Source organism: Dermacentor albipictus, chromosome 1, assembly GCF_038994185.2.
Source record: "Dermacentor albipictus isolate Rhodes 1998 colony chromosome 1, USDA_Dalb.pri_finalv2, whole genome shotgun sequence".
NCBI lineage: Eukaryota > Metazoa > Arthropoda > Arachnida > Ixodida > Ixodidae > Dermacentor > Dermacentor albipictus.
The window spans coordinates 161,518,706-161,543,161 of NC_091821.1; the positions used below are offsets into that span (position 1 = coordinate 161,518,706).

At 43.7% G+C, this 24,456-nt stretch overlaps 1 protein-coding gene across 2 annotated transcripts; it reads left to right on the plus strand.

The window, feature by feature from the left end:
* Nucleotides 1-304: 304 nt before the first annotated feature.
* On the plus strand, nt 305-24,456 carry LOC135910426 (uncharacterized). Of its 2 annotated transcripts, none has more exons than XM_065442462.1 (5): nt 305-395; nt 1,695-1,785; nt 9,566-9,733; nt 23,830-23,919; nt 24,227-24,456. In XM_065442462.1, the coding sequence occupies exons 2-5, from the start codon at nt 1,714-1,716 to the stop codon at nt 24,302-24,304; spliced, it is 408 nt and encodes a 135-aa protein (XP_065298534.1). In that variant the 5' UTR covers nt 305-395; nt 1,695-1,713; the 3' UTR covers nt 24,305-24,456. The 2 variants fall into 2 exon arrangements, with proteins under 2 accessions (XP_065298534.1, XP_065298540.1); XM_065442468.1 differs by having other exon boundaries at nt 325-459.

Genomic DNA, 24,456 nt, shown 5'->3' on the forward strand with positions numbered 1-24,456 from the left:
GAGACAAAACGAATTGCGTGCTAAATTATTTTTTTATGTTAATATATTCATTTACCGTAATACTTAGTTGCTATAGACAAAATAGCTGTGACAGCAAACATTACATTTCACAATTTCAAGCTGCGAGATAAGTTTCAATTTATTTTGCTCACTAAAAAAATCCTGAACCCTATACCATTCGATTCATGGCTGATCCCCCAGAGTTGATGATTGCGACATTACACTGATGCAACCAACCAACCTTTATCTTTCAAGCTCATCCGAGTCTTGGCAAATATCCTATAGTGGGCATGAGCCATACAACCGGCAAACCAACCAACCAACCGAACAACCAACCAACACACTTCGTGTTGACACTTGGTCCACAGTTTGAGATTTTCCGTTGGCCATTGCTGGTACGTGGAAATAATGAACGTGGGCGAAGTTGCAGAGCTGTCTGTCGTCTCAAAATGGGACACCGTGAGCACCTTTTGTGATCTGGCATACATTTGCGCTCCGATTACGCCATATGCGCTAGTCTTTTGTTTTCAGGTTAGGCCTTTCTGTTTGTGCAAACGCGCTCACTGTATTCGTGTATTTCGGAATTAAGACTAAAACGCACAGTTGAATCTGTGTGCGCTAAGTGACCAACGCTGGCAAGGAAAACGGCAATCGCCTTGTCACGCTGGTGGCACACATGTCTCGGTGTGGACTGCGCCACATTTGTTAGCATGCATGGCATGCGAAAGTTGCGAAGCCTGCATACCCTCGCTGAAAAAAGTGAGTGCTGGCAATTTTTTGAGCGGGAGCACAGCGCTTGTTCTCACATTGAATTCCAAATTTGAGAGTTCTCCAACAATAGAGTTAAGTTATGGGGTTTCACGTGCCAAAACCACGATCTGATTATGAGGCACGCCGTAGTGGGGGACTCCGGAAATTTGGACGACCTGGGGTTCTTTACCGTGCACCTAAATCTGAGCAGACGGGTGTTTTCGCATTTCGCCCCCACTGAAATGCGGCAGCCGTGGCCGGGATTCAATCCCGCGACCTCGTGCTTCGCAGCCTAACACCATAGCCTCTGAGCAACCACGGCGGGTTCCCACAATAGAGTGCGTTCATTCTGATAGAGCACAAGTGGAGTAAACGTGCATACTTCATCGAGGAATACGACTATTCTCGAGTGCTGAAGTAAATATGGTACTCAAGCAAACGCGAGACAAGAGCTAACTCCTATGAAATAGGCACCCAACATTATATATTCGGAACGACGACATTTAGTTGATTCCTAGAGTTTAACGCCTCAACGCAGCACAGGAACTGTGGTCCGTGGGAGACGCCGTAGTTCTGAACGCGGGTGTTTTTGCATTCGGACTACGTCGGTAAGTGGCCGCTACTGAATGGAATCGAACTCACGACCTCGGTCGTTGGGGTGAACAGTACACCGGGGCGGCTTGGTATTTTACGTTTACCGCCCACCCCTATAGGTTGTTTCTAATGCGTTTTAAGCACAGATTTTCACCATTTTTTTGTCCAGGAGGGAGGGGGGACGCCGAAAGGCTTTCCTGATTACTTTACATGTCAGGCCCTATTGAAAAGTCAACCATAAAGGCTTTCCTTGAAATTTGGCCGTTGGCGCCCTGGGTCTCAATTATATTATAATATTGAGAATCTCCTCCACACTTGGTTACAAAAAACTGCTCATGTAATCCTTCCAGGAAACCGGAAACCTCCGTCATGGGAGTAGTTGACGTCACTTTCAGTGAATATCTAGGAACGGCAACGGGACTGTTCAACTTCCTGGAAGTTGTAAGTCTACTCTGTATGTTATATTACTGTGCATTGTGTTCTAAAATAGACTGCCAGATTTAACGGCTAGGAAATTCGTGATAGTAACACCGGCCTCCTATATTGTTTGACATCACGGAAGTCAGTGCGTAAGTTAATAACTGCGCACACACACACGCACACACACGCGCACACGATTAATAGTTAATAAAAAGAAAATTAGACATTCACCCAATCGTAGCAATTGATACAAAGGAAACCCGTACGGGTTACTCGAAAGAAAAGCCTCACAGTTGAATATTAGTGAGCGCATGTCTGCGCTGTGTGCCGAAAAAGAAAAACAAGAAAAACCCTTCATTTGAGCATCATCTGTCGACTGAAAAGTGTGACTGTAAATGAGCTCCTAGCATGTTTTGCCCACTGGCGCAGCTGAATACACCCATTTCAGCATGGGGAAAGCTCAAACGGCAAACCACTGAAATTATCACGATTTAACGCAGATCGCAGCGGTCTTAAAGGGACACTAAAGACAAAAATTAAGTCAAGCTAAAGTGATAGATTAGTGCTCGAAAATCTCTAAGGCGTCAATATTATCGCAAACATGGCCTTAATAATCGAGAAACTGTGGTAAATGCAGGACATGATTTAGAGACTCCCCCGGGACATTCAAGCACTTGCCCGATGGTGGCAGAATATTTGAATTTCGGAAAAGGTATTCGGACCCTTTAGACGCAATTTTCTCGTAAGCTAAGTCTTTTCTTGACACGAAACAAGCGTTGCGAGGTTTTTGGAATGGTATTTAACAGTCCATATCGACTTATTATTTGCCTTTAGTGTCCCTTTAAGTAAAACCGAACGTTCCATTTTTTCTTTATTGTTATACTCCCCTTTACGGCACGGACTTCATGCTGTGATGATCCAAATAAACATGGAAACGTTGGGTCTTGTGAAGTTGAGAGCAGCAAAGGGAGGAATCAGACACAGCAAAGTTACCGCACAACAGATTACGTACTTATGTACGCTTTGGCTTTGTACACTCACATGACCATGACTAATAATTAAAATTAAATTATAATTTATAACATACCTAAGCTCCACAGCGGCTTATGGGTGACACTGTAAGGAAAGGTCCTGGATTAATTGTCGCCACGTGGGGTATCTTTTCGTGCTCCTAAAGCATGGCAACAAGTGTTTCTGCATTCGTCCCTCATCTGAATTTAGGCACCGCCACTTGGTACGGCTCCACTGAGCGGCCGTGATGGGCGTGGCTGATAGTTGTAGACGAAGTTCATCTTGTGTATGGATTGCAAATGAGTGCCTTCACGACAATGCAATACACATTTTTGGTCCGAAGACTAGTCTTTTAAGCGAAGTATCATTTCGCATTTTGATGGAACGTTCGCTTTCGAAGAATATTAAATTTTTTTTTTGTGACTGTTTGATCTACGGAAGAGGCACACTCTTACGAAATAACTACGTGCTGACTTAAGGGAACCACACAGTCGACAGCAACGCTACGTTGTTGTGCCGGTAAAATGGGAACGATTATACTTTCTAAGCACAGTTTGTAGATGCTGTCACTTCAAAAGATAGCAATATGTCGGAATTACGATCGCGGAAGTCATAGGCGGAAAGTTTTCATTTTTCCGGTGGGTCGGGGGGAGCTGAGGCCCGAACAGCTTTGCGAACGCCACATATACAGGGTGTCCGTGTAACTTGAGCCAAACATTAAAAATATGCAAATGCCACGTACCTGGACACAACCTAGGTAATGTTGTTTACCGTCACTTGGAGATATTCAGATGATTTTTTTTCATTCCGCTTAATTAGATAATTAGTCCTAATTAATTATTCAACTTCTCAAATATTATAGTTAGATGAAAAGTTCCAATGAAAAAATTGTAGAGCAACATGAAAAACTCCCCATAAAGGTTTCTGTTGCTCAATACGTGCTACATAAGAGTGTTTATCCGAACGTGAAAGCAGCCAACAAATACTCGCAAAATTCCAGCGTGACTTTCCGCTCGAGCCACCTTGCGTTCATTTGCGGGCTTCTTTACGCTTGGAGAAACTTCATGTGACCTCGAAGAATTGTTCGCTGAAGTGACGGCCTGATATGAGAATTTACAATGCCTCATAGCAGGAGACAGTTCAATTTCACAGCCTGAGTATTCTCCCACCACCAAGAATCTGGCGTCTCTCGGTGGTGTAAGCTTCCCGTGTGAAATTGTTTTATACTTCGCTATCATTAATACTGCTTCGACTTTCCGGAGAAACTGCAGCTCTCTCTGCCTTTTGTTTTTCTTTTTCTGTGAGTCCGAGTATATATTAGCGCTGCTGCGCATGACTGCTGTTTATTCTGATTTCGAGTGAATCCGGCTTAGCCTCATTTCGCTTACTGAAATACAGTGTTCCCCAACTACCATGCACCAAGACTTTAAAAAAGTGCAGTTGCGTTACTCGAAGAAAACATAGTGCATATTGTTTCCAGTTCAGTGGAGTAGCCGCCAATAATTCTTTCGTTACTGAGATTTAAGTCGGTAATTGCAATTAATTATGTAACTCGTGAAGTACCTTCCTAAATTTCAAAGTGTCAATGAAGCATTTGTAGGCACCCCCAAATGATATCTAACTGTTGTGTTTTCAGCCACGTACTAATGGCGTGCAATTTTTTTCGACTCGCAAACAAACCGCACGAAATATGAAAAATACCACGTGACTACGCTCCCACCCGCATCATAAAGCAGCGCCTTTTAATAAGCTGATTGAAAGCAACTGCATTGCATGTCGCAAATCCGAAGAGACAGTGCATCACCTTGATAATGGTACGGAAGAGCACCAACAGCAGGTTTCGCGGCTTTGCAGCTAGCTATTCCTTCCTCTCATTTATACGTCACACTTACCATCGGTCTCTCAAGGCCGACTGGTCACATTGATAACAAAAGCCTTTCGATAACGCGGCCGAATCGCCGCTCTGACCATGCATGAAATGCGAATAGCAATAAGCACATAATGCTTCGAAATCCCGGCTTTGCTCGCACCGCATCGACAGACTGCGCGCGCAGCTATATTTTCCGCCAGAAACTTGCTTCGGACTAAGGCCAAATTAAAGTGACCGTTTTATTTTTCATTAAACTGCATACGTGCTGCAAAAACAGGCTCGTGGCAAAAAATAAAAGCGAAATAAACAGACCGGGAAGCGACGAACGTGCAGAGAAAAGGCAAAACCGATGCGTTCAAGAAAGTAAATATAGCACTTCTAAATGAGCCCATTTGGCAATCAAGATATCTGCAAAAAAAATAAAAAATCAGATTTAAGCGTGCCTTTATTATCTATGAATTCGTAAGCGCCGTTGAACACCGGCTACCTCTTAGAGGGTGCGTTCGAACAGGTCTCCATATTGACACGTGTGCTTGTCTTTATCGGGCGACAAGTATTGTCGCCTAACAAATGTTATCGCACAGCGCGGGACGCGCCTGCATGTGTCCGAAGTTTCTGAAAAGTTATCGATGCTTCTATCCGCTGTCTGTTGTCGCCGAACGTTGTGTTATCTGATTTCATCGCTTGACACGAATGGTGTAGAACATTTTAGAAGGCATGCGGGTCCCAACGTTTAATCTGGAACATTCGATGATTGCTGTATAAAAGCCGACGCGCTTGACCCGCTGATCAGATTTTCGACGATCGCCGAGCGTGTTCGCCGCTATCGTTGCGCTATAAGTGTAGCCTGTTTTGTGGGCACAGGTTCGCCCAATAAAAGTTAGTTTTGTCGTTCACAGTACTGCTACTGTGTTATTCAACGTCACGACCACGTGACAATATGCAGCTAAGCAGTACTGAGTCCGCTTTATCACATCTTCAGTGGCTTTCTTGATGACATACGCTGGAATTCTACGGCAGACATCCGCTATCCTTGCCTTTAGCCAGGCACGTACCCAGGATTTTTTTTCGGAAGGTGGGGGAGGTGCAGCCCAAGGTAACTTTTCTATGCAAATGAGGGGGGGGGTACCTTTACAAGTACAAATGTGAATAATGCCCACCGTTCGCCATAAATACGCGTAAACACGCAAAATAGCAATGAAATAAGGTGTATCTCACAGGTACGCCTGTGAGATACACTTCTCGTTTATTTGGCAAGCAAGGAACCGCATGAAAAAATTCGTGCAGGAAAGTAGCGCAGGAAGAACACTGCCATGAACAAGTACACAAGCAAAAGTGTAAAATAAAGATTTCTAGTAGCGTTTTTCGAATTAGTTCTGGAAGAATTATATATATATATATATATATATATATATATATATATATATATATATATATATATATATATATATTTGCGGAACAGTTCTTTTTAATCCCTCGTTTACTGCTCTGCCAAGTTAAGCGCCTAAATCGATTCGTATTGTTATTTGGGAAGTTGCGTAACGATGTGTGGCCGTCAGTCCCGTAGAACCGCGTAGAGCGCAAGACGCTGCTGTTCTAGATCTACTGCGCCTACCGCGGAAGGTTAGAAAAACACCCACATAAGCACAGCAGAGAAGTGCCTACGTCGGGCGGCTCGACTGATAACTGCAGAAATATCTTTCAAAAGAGACGGAATCGTTCTCCACTCCTGACAGCATTTTCTCTACTTCCTTTTTAATAAAAAAATATTTTGATCCATAAATATTTTCACAAATGACTGTTTAATTTATTAATTTTTGCTTTTCCTTCCTATTTGGCTGTTGCCTCTGCTCTACCTTAGTAGATCGCTTAATTTCTCAACTATTTGCGACTCTTGTTTCCCGTAGCTAATTTTGCACGAGAAGTGCTGTACAATTAGGGGAAATACCAGGCGAAGTAACGGGCGACATTGATATTGCGTATGGGTTTAACGGTTATTGCCGGGTTTGGTGACGGGCGCTGTTTCACGTGATTTTATTTTCCACCTCATCTAACCCATAGCGCGAGTATGTGGTTTCGAGGATCTGCCAACGTCGCGGCGACCCGTCACTCCAGGAAATAACGAAGCAAAAGGAAAAGTTAAACGCAGCTGGCGCTTTCTCCGGCCGCAACTCCTTCCACGAGCGTACATGCCAGCTGACTACGAACTTAATCCCTTTCCTGGTCCCTGGATCAATCTGAACAAAGCAGGTTGAACTAACGAAGCAACAGCGATACGCGGGACCATTGCAACAGACGGTGACAATTGAACGCACCTCGAGTTAATCGCGCGGGCACCGAATCAATGAGAAGACTGGCCTTCACACCCCAGCAGATGACGGTAACTGCCGCCATCCAAAAGGAGTGAAAAAGGCAGCTCTCAAGTCTCAAGATTGATTTGGCGGCTCTTTAGGAATGTGTGTGAGGAGTGGTAGCGTGGGCGACTCCCTTGGTACGTCCCTGCCTTGAGCTAATCTCACGTCCGTCTCGATCATGTAAGCACAATCTTTCACATAACCCCAATGAAAGAAATCGAGTGGAGCGAGGTCAGGTGACCTAGCCCGCCAATTTAGAGGCCCATGCCTTCCAAGCTTCTGCGAATGAAAAGTTGCATCCAGTCGTGCTCGGCTGCTGCTGTGTGCTGGTGCTCCATCTTGCTGATACCACAGAAGTGGAAGACGTGACAGCGGGTCTTCGCTGAGAAACCCATCCACCACTCCTTCAAGGATTTCGTTCACGTTATGCTGTCCAGTCAGTGTGTGATTGAAGATGATGGGACCGATTATAGCACCGGCGTAAATTCCGCACCACACATTGAACTACCACTGGTACTGGTGCCGATTGCGCATTACCCAGTGTGGATTGGAGTCGCTCCAGTACTGTGCATTACGCAAATTTACCTGGCCGTTTCTGTGAAAATTGGCTTCATCTGTGCACATGATGTTGCCCAAAAAGTCCGGTGACTCATCGGCTTTTGTGAAGACTCAATTCGATAAATCTACACGATTCTACAGGTCCCTATATTCCAAGCATTTGTGCTGGTTAAGGTGGTACGGGTGAAAGGCCGTCGTTTAGAATCCTCCGGCCGCATGAGGGTTTGAGGCCATAAATGCTAGAACATCCGTGCGTAGGCTAGGACTCAAAGCTGGAGCCCTAGCTCCGTCGCTGTTTCTTTAAGCTGCCGGTTTGTCTTAGGTTTTCATCAATTCTGATGATAGTCGACGCGTTTGGTCTATACCGCCACACTTACATGACTGATATATATTTGCGGCCTTCCTCTTGTTGTCATTTGCAGCTCCCAGGGCAAAGATAATCTTTGCCTTCTGCTCATTAGAGAAAGGCATGGCGACTGGGACGAAACAAAAGGAACCTTTAAACATTTGCACTGACGTTGTCAATTCGCTATTGTGGTGAGAGGTTTTGTGGCAAAAAAAAAAGAAACATCTGTGCGCTCTATCTACGCTAAGACAACAGATATCACAGCTTGTTTCCAACATCAAATACGACGAGTTACTTCGGCTGGGGTGCGCCAGATAAGGCACCAGCTCGATAGTGATGTTTTTCTTTGTTTCGTTTATTTCGTTCTGGCTAACTCGCGGGGAGCCTGTTTGAGGGCACTGCTTTATGATGCGGGTGGGAGCGCCGTCACGGGGCTATTTTTCGTATTTCTCAGGCTTTAGTTTTCTGTCGGAAAAAATTAGGACGCAATTAGTATGTCGCTGAAAATGCCGCAGATATAGGTGCTTTGGCTGTGCGTACAAATGCCTCGTTCCCATTTTGATAATTAGGAGACTACTTCTCGAGTTGGACAAAGAATTACAGTTACCTAAATAAATCTCAGTAATGAAAAGATTACTGGCGGCTACTCCACTCTATTCGAAACGATATGCACTAGGTTTTATTGGAGTAACGCAATTGCTCTTTTTTAAAATCTTGATGCATTATAGTTGGGGCACCCTGTATATAGTTATGACCTCGGCATGCAAGTAGCGATGTCTACATCTCTAATAAATGTTGTAAATTATTAGAAGAGTTTTTTTTTCCATGAATCATTAGTATTGCTTAATGGAAAGAGAAGCAATACTGATACACATACCATTCACGTGCGTTCCACACGCCGTTGATAAAAGAATCTGCCGAAGGGGTCACTGAAATCTACAGGGTTTTTCAGGGTCAGAAAAGCATGCAGCAACGTATTCATTCACTAGGCATAGGGTATCCATACCTTTAGAAATAATTGTTAATTGGCTACCTTCTTCTCTTTCAAAAATATAATAAACTTTGTGCTGTTTGTTTATTAAAATATATTGTGTATGTACATGGCGTTTACAGTGGAAATTTAAAACCATGTTGAAGTGAGAAAATACAGATAAGGCAGCCGCCGCTAGTGCTTCTAATGCGCCTGTCCTCCTATTGCCAGGATTTGCAGAAATAAAGCGAAAGTATGAATTAAAATCCGTGCACATCTGATCCGACAATGATGCAGTAAGCTATTAGCCACAATAAAATTTTGAGTGAGAAGGTCGGGGCATGTCACAAGAAACCACAAATGACGCGGGTGACAAAACTCTTGTAGTGACACTATAAGTGTGCGTAGAAGGGGGGGGGGGGAGGGGGTGCAGGCTTCGGCATCGCAGGGGGAGAAGCACTCTGCCCCCCCCGGAAAACTCCGGAGGCGGCTCGGGCCCCGGAGCCCTCCCGTAGTCTGCGCTATGGCGGCAGTTGATATACAAGCAGCGATCTTATGCAGACAGAACAGGTCGCACGAGCGTTTTTTTTGCCAACCAGCGCCCACTTCGAAGGTGCGGCAGATGGGTGTGACGTCACGCTGTTTGCAAACAGGGAGAGGTCTACAGCCAGGCAATCCCATTGACCTCCCAGGTGGGCGGCGTGGTGCTGTTCCTCCTCATGTGCTCCATTAAGGAAAGCACCAACGTGAACCTCTTCTTGTTCAGCGTCAGCTACGCTTTTTCCTTCAACGGCATCCACATCATGTTCTGCACCTTCTTCTCGAGGCGCACCATGGAAATCATGAAGCAGGTCTTTTATGTGAGTATATAGTCTGTGCCCACGCAGCCCTCCTGCAAGTCATGCCTTATTGAGAAAAACGGAAACAAGTAGGTTTTGTTCTCTCTACTTTGTTACATGCGTATCGGGACGTTCTCAGGATGTGTCGGCGACTACGAAAAGGAAAAAAAAAGGAATAAAAGTGTTTGCAAGGAAATTTGAGAACACTGTGTACCCATATTCTAACCTTCTTTGCTTAATTTGCTTGGCTTTACGTAGCGCCTGCGGTAGAAGCCTATATACAGCCCGTCGTGCAGTTCGTAGGCACACACAATTAACATGCCCATAGCTGCAGTTGCCGACGATCGAACCAGAGAATGCACTTGGCGTCTGCCCGTTCCGATGTCGCACGATGCGTGTCCGACGAGGGTGTTCGAGCTCGCAGCACGCCACGCGTCGTGGCTGCGCTTTTCCATCAAAGTGGCTGGTCATACAGATTGAAGCTCAGAAGAAATAAAAAGAAGAGATGCATGTTACACCGACAATATGTACACTTAAGAGTGAGTGAGCGGACTGTCTAACAGTGGGCCAGTGGGGCCTTAAATACCTTAGATGACACTTGCTCGCGGTCCAACCCCGCGCTCTTGCCTTCGGTTGTCATCCTTGGGGGCAACAAAAGCAAGACGGGTGGTAATGCGTGGCAAATCGGATCACGCAGGCAAAGTTCCTTTCCCATGGGAAAGAGCACGGGAGAGAGCATGTGCGATCGATCTTAGAGTTCGCCAAACACAGGTTGCTTTATACATTGTATTGCTTCGTATGGGTGAAATGGTGATCCCTTGGGGCAGCTTCGATTCCCGGTACACGAATACGGTGTGAAAGACTCGTTTCTTCCGACATTGTGGTTGTGTGTAATCGCGGATGGTACAGTTCTATGGTAGAACAAGAACGCTGCAACATCTTTGGGCTTGGGTGCTTAAAAAGTGAAGACAGTGGCGCATCTGCTGACTAGCCATTGTCGGGACTCGCTCCGATGACGTGCTAATTAGGAAGTTGCTCAGAATGAAAACAACAATGCAGTGCACTGCATTGTTGTTTTCATTCTGAGCAACTTCCTAATTAGCACGTCACCGGAGTGAGTCCCGACAAGGGCTAGTCAGCAGATGCGCCACTGTCTTCACTTTTTAAGCGCCCGAGCCTGAAGATGTTGCAGCGTTCTTAGCAGAAGTATTTGAGACATGAAGAAAAAAAAAAGAAAGCTCCATATCAATCTAAAGAAAAACACATTTAGAGAGTAGGGATCGCCCGTTGTATTATCTATACTTTGAGGCTTAAATGTAACATGACGGACGAGCAAACCGTAGATATGTGCACTTGAAGATAACTTGAAGAAAAGCAAATAAGGAAAAAACAGCGTTGTCTCAAGAAGGCTAACGGCTTAAGAATGCTTAGACAACGTGCATACATTTCGATGACGGAAATTTCGAAAGTGGTGCTATATTCTCGGGATTCTTAGTAAATGAGTCTGAGCAGACTACTGTGGCTTTAATTATTTAGAGAACGCACTGTCATTACATAACTATTGAAAACGTTAACCAGTGAACATTATCGGTCTGTTGATGGGCTCATTAGCGAACAGCACACAATTCATGACGTCCTTAGCTGCAACGAAAGCTGTGTTGAAGGAAAATAATACATCTGGCAAAGACTGACCCTCTCCGTGACAAGTTTCCGTTGAGCGGTATGCTGGCCTGCAACGCCCGAAGTGTCGTATGCGAGTAGACTTGTACACGTTGCAGAAAAAAAGGAAGCGATTACAGTTACCAATTGCTACCCCGCAGAAGTAATTGAACAAATACGTAACAGTAATCGATTAGTTTAACGTTACTTTCGTCCCTATTTTTCTGAACGTAACACAAATACAGTAACTAGAACGTAGACCGAGCTGGCCTGTCTCATTCAGTGCTTCCGCTGCAGCCGTTCTCACGTTGTTTATCTTCACTAAGAATTGCTGTCTGAAGTTTTCTTCGGTAATCTTCTCTCACTTTCTTGTGGAGTCATCTGCAGTGACAGAAAACTCGCTCGATGTATGCGCTGAAGTGAAGGGCTGTGTTGTAACGTACGGACAGCTCACTCGCAAGATGGCGGCACTGAATAATCAGTGCCGCGATACTCGGGTCTCGGTCCTCTGTGAGGCGCAGCGCTTTATTGTTGCTGGCGCTAGGAGGAGGCGCTCCCGATAGGGCTAGCAAAAACTGAAAAATCGTCCGTAGGTGATTGCCTGGCATCAACACCCGAAGTTGCCATCGCTGTGGAGCGATAGAAGCGCGGTTTTAATATGTCGGCCATCATCTGGTGGACCTCCTGCCGGCGCCCCCACTCCGTAACCACTTAGGCTTAAGCGACTAATTGTAGCGGACGACAGCAAACGTTCACGTTCCTAGAAAAGGTAGCCGAATCTGTGGTGTAATTTATTGTGAATCTGTATGATATTGTCACGTAGGTCACGGTGAGCTACCTGGCACGCAGGCAGACAGAAAGGAACACTGCGTCGAGGTTAGATGTAAAAAGAGTTTAATGGGCGAACTTGTGCCCGAAATCAACTGAACAACGCGGTGACGGCGAAAGCAGCAAGCGCGTCTGGGGCGTTCGTCGGACTGAGCCAGCGCAGGCGGTGGTCCCGCATTTATACGTTTCGCGTGCATGATCGAAACGCGTCAAGCGACGCCGCCTGCGGCGCAGCGACGCCGGTCGCGTCGCAGCGACGCGAGCTGCGTACCTCGCGTCGCTAGAAGCTGAAATAAACGCACGTGGCATTATTCAGCCCTCAAATATTCTTCTTACAATAACAAAAATACGTGTGTATGAGTCACGTATACGGGGTGATCATTCTTAAGTTTACCGGAATATTTAAAAATAATCTGTTGTAGATATAATTCTAGTCTTTGAGCTGGATTCTTCAGAGATGCTGTCATTACTCGTACGAGAAATAGGAACTCATATTTAAATAAGTAAAACAACGTTACCTAATTAACCTCCTAATAAACTTACTAAGTTTGCAAGGCGTATCCACTTGGAAAGAACTTCCAGAATGACAGCAGTTAAGAGATATGCGCCATAAAGCTTGCCGTGAAAATGTAAGGCTCCACTTGGGTACGTGTAGACGCGGATACATACTGCAAACTCGCCGGCTACAATTAGTGAGTTTCAATATGTGCCCTATAAGGTAACTAATTAAAAAGTTAATTAGTGCTTTTCCTAATTAAGTGAACATGTGTTTCGATTTCTCGTGCTAGTAATGCCCACCTCTTCGAATATTCCAGCTCAAGGACAAGAGTTATGCTGTCTTCCACAGGCGACATTTAAAAATTCCGGAGGACTTGAAAAGGATGACCCCGTATATCTAACAGGTAGTAACGTATACGTTTGATGGCAAATAACTTCTGTCTGTATCAGAAAATTCGACCATTGCCCTAAACGAAGAAGATTGAAGCACCAGCTCGGACCACCTATGAAGGCCGCTTAAACGAGCTGCCAGGAGATAGAGAGAGATACTTATAAATTTAAAGAGAAAAACAAAATCAAAGGTCGGACTTCGAAGAGAGGTGTGCAAATCTGCAAGACTGCCATGCTGAGGCGAGATCGAGGCGCAACTGCAAGGATGCTCATTCGTGAAAGTAGATACAACCTACGTACACGTTTTCATCTCTTCGGACACTTTAGTCCCCGACAAGTTTAAGTGGCAAACACTAACGTGGCCTGTTACATCTTGTTTCGTGAAAAATGCAACTAGATACATAATATTGGTTACTCAAAAAAGTAATTTAACTGCAGTGGGCGCTACCGAGTCAGCAATGTAATCGTTAATAATCCGTTGTGTACAAGTCTGGCTCCGAGAGATCAACCACGTTACGAAGGCACATTTGGACACTTTGTATCGATTCATGATATGCGGCGTGATTCAGATGGACTTGAATACAAAATAGGCACAACTCCTCGCGCTTGTCCTCTTTCCGTGTGAACAAACAGTACGTGTGCTGCACGTGTCTTTCAAGCCCTCGTCTTATATTTGTGGCCTGGATCCACGCGCGTGGAGTAGGAGAGAAATGTAATTTCACTGGCTGCTGTGCCGCTCACGGAGTCATCGCTTTTGGGCGTACTGAGCTGTATACGAGGTGTTCCGGTTGTATTGGCTTCGTATTGCTGCGGCTTGCGCATTGGCCAAGGTCGATCCAAATAAGTCGTGAAGCTTCGGGTGAAAAGCGGTTCAGTACAAATTGTCACTGACATCAGCAAGGGTGATTATGAGAGCAGCGATTGAAGCGCGACTATGTTTGGAGGGAACAAACATTGGGAAAGAAAAAAAAGTTTTTTTTTTTTTAATTCAAGCGAGACACATTTAGATTCATTAAACGAAAATGAAATTCCTGGCCAATTTTATATATTCGTGACGAGTTAAGAAAATACAACTTCATTTAATTTCATTATTATTAATGAATGCATATTTTTCAGCGCCCATCGTTACAGAGGGCGTTGACGCCTCTATCACTCGCAATGCAATGCACGTCTTGAAATGTGCAGAAAGGCGCGCTCGTAAAGTTCCCCTGTTGAAATAAGGCCCCCTCACACGTTGTGCTTTTTTGCTTGTCGAAGTTTGTTTGAATTTTATGACGCCGGTAGCTTCATCGCTTCTTAACGTGTTCAGTCAAAAGTAGTGAGTTACAACCACTAGATAATTGTTAAGTTGTTTTCGTGCGACTGCGCTGGCCGACGGTCTTGGCATCCGACGATAGGATCAGCATTCTACACCTAAAGCTTTCGTCGGCCTCCAAAGTAAGTATCTTCTGTGCAGGGGTGCAATTTCGACAACCGTACGGCTGGCCCTTTCCTGCATCGCTTTCCGCGCTGAAAGCTTGAAACGCCCCTCAAGTCGAAAGGCGGGGCATTTGAATATATAGCTCTAAAGGCAGGCCAACAAAACAAATTTAGCGCCTTCGAAAACAAATTGACGTCACTTCTGTTTTTAACAGATGTGGCGTCACATTATTTTTTCTTCCGCCGGAAGTGTTCCCTCCGCATACAGATGGCACTAAGCGCTACGAACCGTCGATGAACCGACATGTTTTGAACGTATGGGCTCCCATGGAAGCTTCGCTACCAGGTAAATTTACCTTGCATTGGCTTTGACGAGAAATTATTTGGTACTGTTAAGCGACGCGTGCAGCGCGACCGACAGCAGCGCGACAGAAGACGACGAGACAACTTTGCTATTCCGCGCCAAAATGACCATCTTCGTTCGCAACCCTCTCAGACCCTCTTGCGACCTACCATAAAAAGCAGGGTTACTGCGTTTGCGCAGCAGCGGCAGCAGAAGGGGACGTGAATAAATCGGGCCGTATCAGAATACCACGAGCGTCAGTCTAAATTCTGTCAGCGGCGCGCAGCTCGCTGACGGCTTTTCGTTCTGAAATAAGCTTGCCGGGAACACGAGGACATCGCGTTTTAGTGCAGATAAATTTTCAGTTTAGCAAAATAATGCACGCAACTACTTTATCTGTACAGAGACTTTGCTGCAAGTTGCCTATCGTGCCTCGTATGTTATGCCCTATACAATGTATTTAATGGCTAGACCCGCGTGTATGTGCTTTGATAATAGGGAACCATGGCCGATTCCTTCCGCTCGATTTATTGGCATAGAATTGATACATTACCTCACGGCCGCGAAGAGTAAACAATCGCCTTCCAGCTGGTTAAAATATGGTCTGCATGTTGAGAAGGTAAACTTTTTTAACAAGAATAAGTATCACGGAGTATCGCACACCTTAGAATTGAGGAGCCAACAATGATTATATCATACAGAAACGGCCTGCCACCCTAAGAATGACGAAATGAGGGCTTGTTATTTCACTTTATTAATGCGAAAATATTACGTGCCCTATGAAACAGAAAATCCGGCGAGCCGTAGGCGCGTATCTACCGGGGGGACAAGGGGGGCACTTGCCCCCACACTTTCAAATGTGTGTGTGTGGGGGGGGGGGAAGTATGTCATTTGCACCCCCCACCCCTCTACATTTGAAAGCGGGCACTTTCGGCTGCACGCTGGAAAGTAAAAGAAAAAAAAAAACTACAGCTGAAGCTAAGTGTTCCTTCTTAATGGAGTGCCCACATAAGCAATGCCTTTCTTTACTGCGAATACCCTGCTCGGACAGTGAGGATTGTCTTATGTGCCTCCTCAAGACGCCCTGTAGTGGACGACGCGCGGGATTGGCCAGACACACTCGCGTTGCCGAGAACGCCCAGTTAATTACCGCCCTAACAAATGTCAGCTTGCGCAACTTGCATCATGCCTAGTTTTTTGGGACCGCTCTTTCGGTGTTCGAAAACACAATCAGCTTGGCATATTTAACCTGCGGACGAGGGGAGGTCCGGATAAAGTATTACAATCAGCCGCGCCAAACGACTGGTGTGCTTTACGGGATGAAATCGTGGGTTTATCAAATGCTGGAACCATTTAATCTCTGTCTAGAGATAGCCTATGTAGCGTTGCAGTCTCAGTACGTTAACATCCTCAACAATCTAATCAAACCTCTTACAGGTATAACTGTCGAATTTCATCGTGTAATCACCACATAATCTACGATAATTATCGTAGATATGCTAGTAAAAATGACCTTGGTCGAACGTGCATAGCCATTTCAATACCAATAGAAAACTGACTTGAATTTTTTCTAAAGGCATGCGTCACTCCCGAGTTTGACGATTCCATTTTCAGGCTACTTTTAAAAAAGAGCTACGCTATTCCTTGTTTCCGGGCAGGAGAAAAGGCAGCAGATATATTCCGTATTTTGAAAAATAAGGGCCACTTTTCGGTGACGTGTACCGAAAATTCGCACTGTGTAGGTTGTTTAGGTGCTCTGAAAACAGTTACTGATAGTCGCTTTTTCCCAATTTTTATGCGTTATACACGGAATTTAGTTGTATTCTCCCGGTATCCTCGGTAAAATATGCGGGGCACGGTGCTTATAATTATTCGAAGTACGAAGCAATATTCTGAGTGACGAATGATGTATGTTTATCCTGTGATGGTTCATTATAGAATCTAGAAAGTTGCTCATTGAAGCGTTCCAGAGTATCAAACGGCCACTAATATAAATGTTTCCGAGACTCCTTAAACAACAGTACGAGAGACGGTTGACATCCCATGAAAATGCAGAGAGAATTTTAAGCGCAATGATTTGCGAAACTTTCACTTTCCCGCTTTAAATGGAATTGTTGGAGATAATTACTAAATCCCCGTTTTTCCATGTGTTTTCGTACATCATACGAGATTCGCAGTTTGTTTCTCCGGTGTGCACGGTGAGCTAAACCAGGCATCTTGTTTATATCGGGGGAAAGTTATGGGCATGGTATGGCCAGGTTGTCGGCAATGTTCCAAATATGGGTGGGTAAAACGCGCATATTTTCCAGTAGAATACTTATGCAAGTGGTCCATGGCGTTGTTAGTCTGTTTTACGAGTGGTGTAAAACTTGGACTACGCTGGCATAGTTGCAAGTACAAGTGAGGTCAAATTTTGCGAACATAACCGGAAGAATCCGCCAAGTTCATGTGCGATGGTAAATGCGTGTTGATGAAATACAGGGTTAAAAAAATTGTAAGCAAGTGTTCGAAAGTATCCCGCTGCTGCTATTAGCTAGGTTTCATCATCAAATAACATAAGTTATTTGTTTAACCTGTTGCTTCAATAGACGAATTAAAGCTGAGAAATAAGAAAACATACAAACCGAATGTTTGCATGTTTTTTACTTAGTACCGTAGTAAGAGAGGTTTACTTCCGTTCCGTGTGCTTGTTCCCACGTCGCGCAGTCGCGCGCGCTGAGAACGAAGCTATCTCATTTTCTACCGTGTGCCAGCATCTTGTCACGCCTGCCTCACTGCTCGAGATTGTGTCACTGATCAGGCGTAGTCGTGCAGAGCGTGCAATATCGTCCGCTGCGCGAAACGAGACAAGCGCAACAGTTGGCGCGCTAGACCATCACGGGAAGCACGCCCCTCAGCAAAAACGCGATAGAGAGAAAAAGGAAGGCCGGATCCGTGACGTATTTGTCCCGCGATCATCCTGCTCCGGTGCGGGAGAGCGTAGGGAAGGAATTTCGCTTGCGGAAGCTAGACGGGCAAGTGCAGAGAGTGTGTATGTTGGCGGTGACGCTCGCCTCCTGAAATCATGGTAACTCCCCCACTCCCCTCCCCTACGACGTTGCGCCGTGCTCCCTAATGGGCTGCAGAATATAGCACCTTTTCGCCTTCTTATAATCACAATCATCACTTCAAATATTTGTACCTCTGCTATGATAGAACCAATGTGAAAAATTGTTGTGTTAGAGCACTTCTTAGAATACACGTAGCAACTCCCAGCGTATAACCAAAATTTGCTACGTGGCCTGGTGAGGCGTCGTTTAAGCAACATTGAGCCGATATCGTCGCCGTTTTATGTCACACACTCCATCACGCCCCAAAAGAACATGGCACATTTCCCAAGAAAAACCAATGTCGTCGTTCTTGATCGTACGGTCCACCACAGCAGCAACGTGTTCGACATCTGCTCGCAAAAAAAAGCCAGCGTCGCCAGTTTTTATCACGCCGTTTAACACACATGAATGTTCTCGGGCACACACTATTATAATAATCTGACTGACAAAATTATTGTTTGTAGACATTTACACGAACACACAAAAGAACACACATGTCCATGTGGCGAACACGCCCATCAAGCATTGCATGACACACACTATATACTAATCTCACTGAAAAAAGTATTGTAGATCTTCACACGCACTAAAAAGAACACACGTATCCATGTGGTGAACACACGCATAAAGTACTGCATGACACACGCTATACTACTCATGTGACTGACAATATTATTGTAGGCATTCACACGCACACAAAAAAAAGAACACACATGTTCATGTGGCGAACGCGCGCATCAAGTATTGCATGACGCACACTACATACTAATCTGCCTGACAAAATTATTGTAGGCATTCACACGCACAAACAAAGAACACACATGTCCATGTACCGAACACTAGCATCAAGTACTGCATGACACACACTATATACTAATCTCACTGAAAAAAGTATTGTAGATCTTCACACGCACAAAAAAGAACACACGTATCCATGTGGTGAACACACGCATAAAGTACTGCATGATGCACACTATGTACTAATCTCACTGACAAAATTATTGTAGGTATTCACACGCACAAAAAAGAACACACGTATCCATGTGGTGAACGCACGCATCAAGTACTGCATGACGCACACTATACTATTAATGTGACTGAAAAAATTATTGTAGATCTTCACAAGCATAAAAAAGAACACACGTATCCATGTGGTGAACACACGCATCAAGTACTGCATGACACACACTATATACTAATCTGACTGAAAAAATTATTGTAGATCTTCACACGCACAAAAAAGAACACACGTATCCATGTGGTGAACACACGCATCAAGTACTGCATGACACACACTATATACTAATCTCACTGAAAAAAGTATTGTAGATCTTCACACGCACAAAAAAGAACACACGTATCCATGTGGTGAACACACGCATAAAGTACTGCATGATGCACACTATGTACTAATCTGACTGACAAAATTATTGTGGATATTCACACGCACAAAAAAGAACACACGTATCCATGTGGTGAACACACGCATAAAGTACTGCATGACACACACTATATACTAATCTCACTGAAAAAAGTATTGTAGATCTTCACACGCACAAAAAAGAACACACGTATCCATGTGGTGAACACACGCATAAAGTACTGCATGATGCACACTATGTACTAATCTGACTGACAAAATTATTGTGGATATTCACACGCACAAAAAAGAACACACGTATCCATGTGGTGAACACACGCATCAAGTACTGCATGACACACACTATAAACTAATCTCACTGAAAAAAGTATTGTAGATCTTCACACGCACAAAAAAGAACACACGTATCCATGTGGTGAACACACGCATAAAGTACTGCATGATGCACACTATGTACTAATCTGACTGACAAAATTATTGTAGATATTCACACGCACAAAAAAGAACACACGTATCCATGTGGTGAACACACGCATCAAGTACTGCATGACACACACTATATACTAATCTGACTGAAAAAATTATTGTAGATCTTCACACGCACACACAAAAAAGAACACACATGTTCATGTGGCGAACGCGCGCATCAAGTATTGCATGACGCACACTACATACTAATCTGCCTGACAAAATTATTGTAGGCATTCACACGCACAAACAAAGAACACACATGTCCATGTACCGAACACTAGCATCAAGTACTGCATGACACACACTATATACTAATCTCACTGAAAAAAGTATTGTAGATCTTCACACGCACAAAAAAGAACACACGTATCCATGTGGTGAACACACGCATAAAGTACTGCATGATGCACACTATGTACTAATCTCACTGACAAAATTATTGTAGGTATTCACACGCACAAAAAAGAACACACGTATCCATGTGGTGAACACACGCATCAAGTACTGCATGACGCACACTATACTACTAATGTGACTGAAAAAATTATTGTAGATCTTCACAAGCATAAAAAAGAACACACGTATCCATGTGGTGAACACACGCATCAAGTACTGCATGACACACACTATATACTAATCTGACTGAAAAAATTATTGTAGATCTTCACACGCACAAAAAAGAACACACGTATCCATGTGGTGAACACACGCATCAAGTACTGCATGACACACACTATATACTAATCTCACTGAAAAAAGTATTGTAGATCTTCACACGCACAAAAAAGAACACACGTATCCATGTGGTGAACACACGCATAAAGTACTGCATGATGCACACTATGTACTAATCTGACTGACAAAATTATTGTGGATATTCACACGCACAAAAAAGAACACACGTATCCATGTGGTGAACACACGCATAAAGTACTGCATGACACACACTATATACTAATCTCACTGAAAAAAGTATTGTAGATCTTCACACGCACAAAAAAGAACACACGTATCCATGTGGTGAACACACGCATAAAGTACTGCATGATGCACACTATGTACTAATCTGACTGACAAAATTATTGTGGATATTCACACGCACAAAAAAGAACACACGTATCCATGTGGTGAACACACGCATCAAGTACTGCATGACACACACTATATACTAATCTCACTGAAAAAAGTATTGTAGATCTTCACACGCACAAAAAAGAACACACGTATCCATGTGGTGAACACACGCATAAAGTACTGCATGATGCACACTATGTACTAATCTGACTGACAAAATTATTGTAGATATTCACACGCACAAAAAAGAACACACGTATCCATGTGGTGAACACACGCATCAAGTACTGCATGACACACACTATATACTAATCTGACTGAAAAAATTATTGTAGATCTTCACACGCACAAAAAAGAACGCACGTATCCATGTGGTGAACACACGCATCAAGTACTGCATGACACACACTATATACTAATCTCACTGAAAAAAGTATTGTAGATCTTCACACGCACAAAAAAGAACACACGTATCCATGTGGTGAACACACGCATAAAGTACTGCATGATGCACACTATGTACTAATCTGACTGACAAAATTATTGTGGATATTCACACGCACAAAATAGAACACACGTATCCATGTGGTGAACACACGCATAAAGTACTGCATGACACACACTATATACTAATCTCACTGAAAAAAGTATTGTAGATCTTCACACGCACAAAAAAGAACACACGTATCCATGTGGTGAACACACGCATAAAGTACTGCATGATGCACACTATGTACTAATCTGACTGACAAAATTATTGTAGATATTCACACGCACAAAAAAGAACACACGTATCCATGTGGTGAACACACGCATCAAGTACTGCATGACACACACTATATACTAATCTCACTGAAAAAAGTATTGTAGATCTTCACACGCACAAAAAAGAACACACGTATCCATGTGGTGAACACACGCATAAAGTACTGCATGATGCACACTATATACTAATCTGACTGAAAAAATTATTGTAGATCTTCACACGCAGAAAAAAGAACACACGTATCCATGTGGTGAACACACGCATCAAGTACTGCATGACGCACACTATATACTAATCTGACTGACAAAATTATTGTAGATATTCACATGCACAAAAAAAAGAACACATATGTCCATGTGGCGAACGCACGCATCAAGTACTGCATGACGCACACTATACTACTAATGTGACTGACAATATTATTGTAGGCATTCACACGCACACAAAAAAAAGAACACACATGTTCATGTGGCGAACGCGCGCATCAAGTATTGCATGACGCACATTATATACTAATCTGACTGACAAAATTATTGTAGGCATTCACACGCACAAAAAAAGAACACACATGTCCATGTGCCGAAGACTAGCATCAAGTACTGCATGAAACACACTATATACTAATCTCACTGACAAAATCATTGTAGATATTCACACGCACAAAAAAGAACACACATGTCCATGTGGTGAACACACGCATCAAGTACTGGATGACGCACATTACGTATATACTAATCTGACTGACAAAATTATTGTCGATATTCACATGCACAAAAAAAGAACACATATGTCCATGTGGCGAACGCACGCATCAAGTGCTGCATGACGCACACTATACTACTAATGTGACTGACAATATTATTGCAGACATTCACACGCACGCAAAATAGAACACACATATCCATGTGGCGAACACACGCATCAAGAACTCTATGGCACACACTATAATACTAATCCGACTGACAAAATTATTGCAGACATTCACACGCACGCAAAAAAAAACACATGCTTCTTATACTACCCTTATACCTCCGAAACTTGAATATGCATGCGGTGTTTGGGATCCTGCCATTGACAAAGTAATTAGGTCATTAGAACTCGTGCAAAATAATTCAGTTCGTCTCACCTTGCTTATTTACAACAAAAGTGCAAGTTTGTCTGCCATGAAAACCAACCTTGCACTTACCCCACTTCTCGTCGTAAAATCGCACGTTTAGTCCTTTTTCATAAATTATACCATCATTCAGCACTCCGCAACAATTTCATTTTTCAGGCACAATACGTATCGCCTCGAATCGTCCACCATTATAAACTTGGTCTTGAATGATGTCACATTAAAACTTTTTTGCAGTCATTTTTTCTGCGGTCATCCACGGAATAGAACCATCTTCCTGGTCAAGTCGTATTCATTTACGATAAACAAAGATTTCGAGCAGTTCTAGCTAATATCTTGTAATTGAAGCCTTTTTTATTCTTGTTGTTTACTGTATGGTTGTAACCTAAGTACTTTTGTATTTACTGCTTTACTATCTTAGTTCGCTACCAATTTATCACGACGTTGTTAACCCTGGCTAAAACTGTATATGCCTTCGTACTTAAACGTTCTAACTGCTTATATTGGTTTCTTTTCTTATTTGCTGTAACTCACTCCCCTCTTTACTGCCTTTGGCCTTGAGGGTAATAATAAATAAATAAATAAATAAATAAATAAATAAATAAATAAATAAATAAATAAATAAATAAATAAATAAATAAATAATACTAATCTGGCTGACAAAATTATTGTAGACATTCACACGCATACAAAAAATTACACACATGTCCATGTGGCGAACACACGCATCAAGCACTGCTTGACTTGCCAGGCACATGTGCGAGTGCCGTGCTGTTGCGAGCGCTTTTTGCCGTGGCCCCGTGGAGGTCAATTCTAGGTTTTAGCCGCCTTTGGGTAGCTTAACCATCCCACTTCACGAGAGAAGGGACGTTGGAAAAGTCGAATGGTCATGCGGCTATACCGGAAGCAGGACTTGCGAAACAATCTACATGTATATCTGCGCTGGCTGTTTTACTCTGAGTCAAGTAGGCCACATATTGATGAATTTACCACCATTGATTCAACTGGATAGCGGTGGTGTCTAGAGAACGTCCCTTGTCGTAGGGAGCATCTGTAGGTGACAGGCGCGGTTCTCTTTCGCGCAGAACGTGTTCTACCAGATGACGGCAGCAGTGATGTACGCGGGCGCCTCGGTGAAGCTACTCAAGGAATCCCCTCAGGTGCCTGTACACGCGGTGAGTTCGACGCCTTGATATATTTCTCGACAATTGCAGGGGCAGTGTGCCCGTGCTTGCGCACCCGTGCCACCCCCCCCCCCTCCCACACACACACACACACACATTTAACCTTGTGGCCATCTCATAAAAACGTGCGTTGAGCGTATTTTGTTTACGGCTGCTCTTATACATGTTAACATGTCTTGTACGACAACAGTACGCCTGTATTCTATAACTCTACGTAACTTCTGCATTGAAAGTGTCCACTGTTCTTGAGCATTCCTTGACATGTCACACAACTTCGTACGCTTCTTTCTTCTTTTAGGTGGTCGGAATAATCACTGGAGGACTGCACTCGGTCGATTTCCTGGTCGTCAGCTATAACACCTACGCCGCGCAATGAAGTTAGTAGAAACAATTGATTCCCGCTCCCACGCGGAAGTCCTCTTTGACAAAAGCCCTTTTGTCGACAAAAATAATCGGATGAAACTTTGCAGCAGGATAAAAATGCCACACAGATAATAAGAAATAAAAATTTATTGTATCCGCTTTCGA

Excerpts from the sequence above, each read along its gene's own strand:
- LOC135910426 (XM_065442462.1), top strand. The coding sequence starts at position 1,714 with ATGGGAGTAGTTGACGTCACTTTCAGTGAATATCTAGGAACGGCAACG. Across the intron at positions 9,734-23,829 it reads TCATGAAGCAGGTCTTTTAT|AACGTGTTCTACCAGATGAC; the intron begins GTGAGTATATAG and ends TCTTTCGCGCAG. Across the intron at positions 23,920-24,226 it reads CTCAGGTGCCTGTACACGCG|GTGGTCGGAATAATCACTGG; the intron begins GTGAGTTCGACG and ends TTCTTCTTTTAG.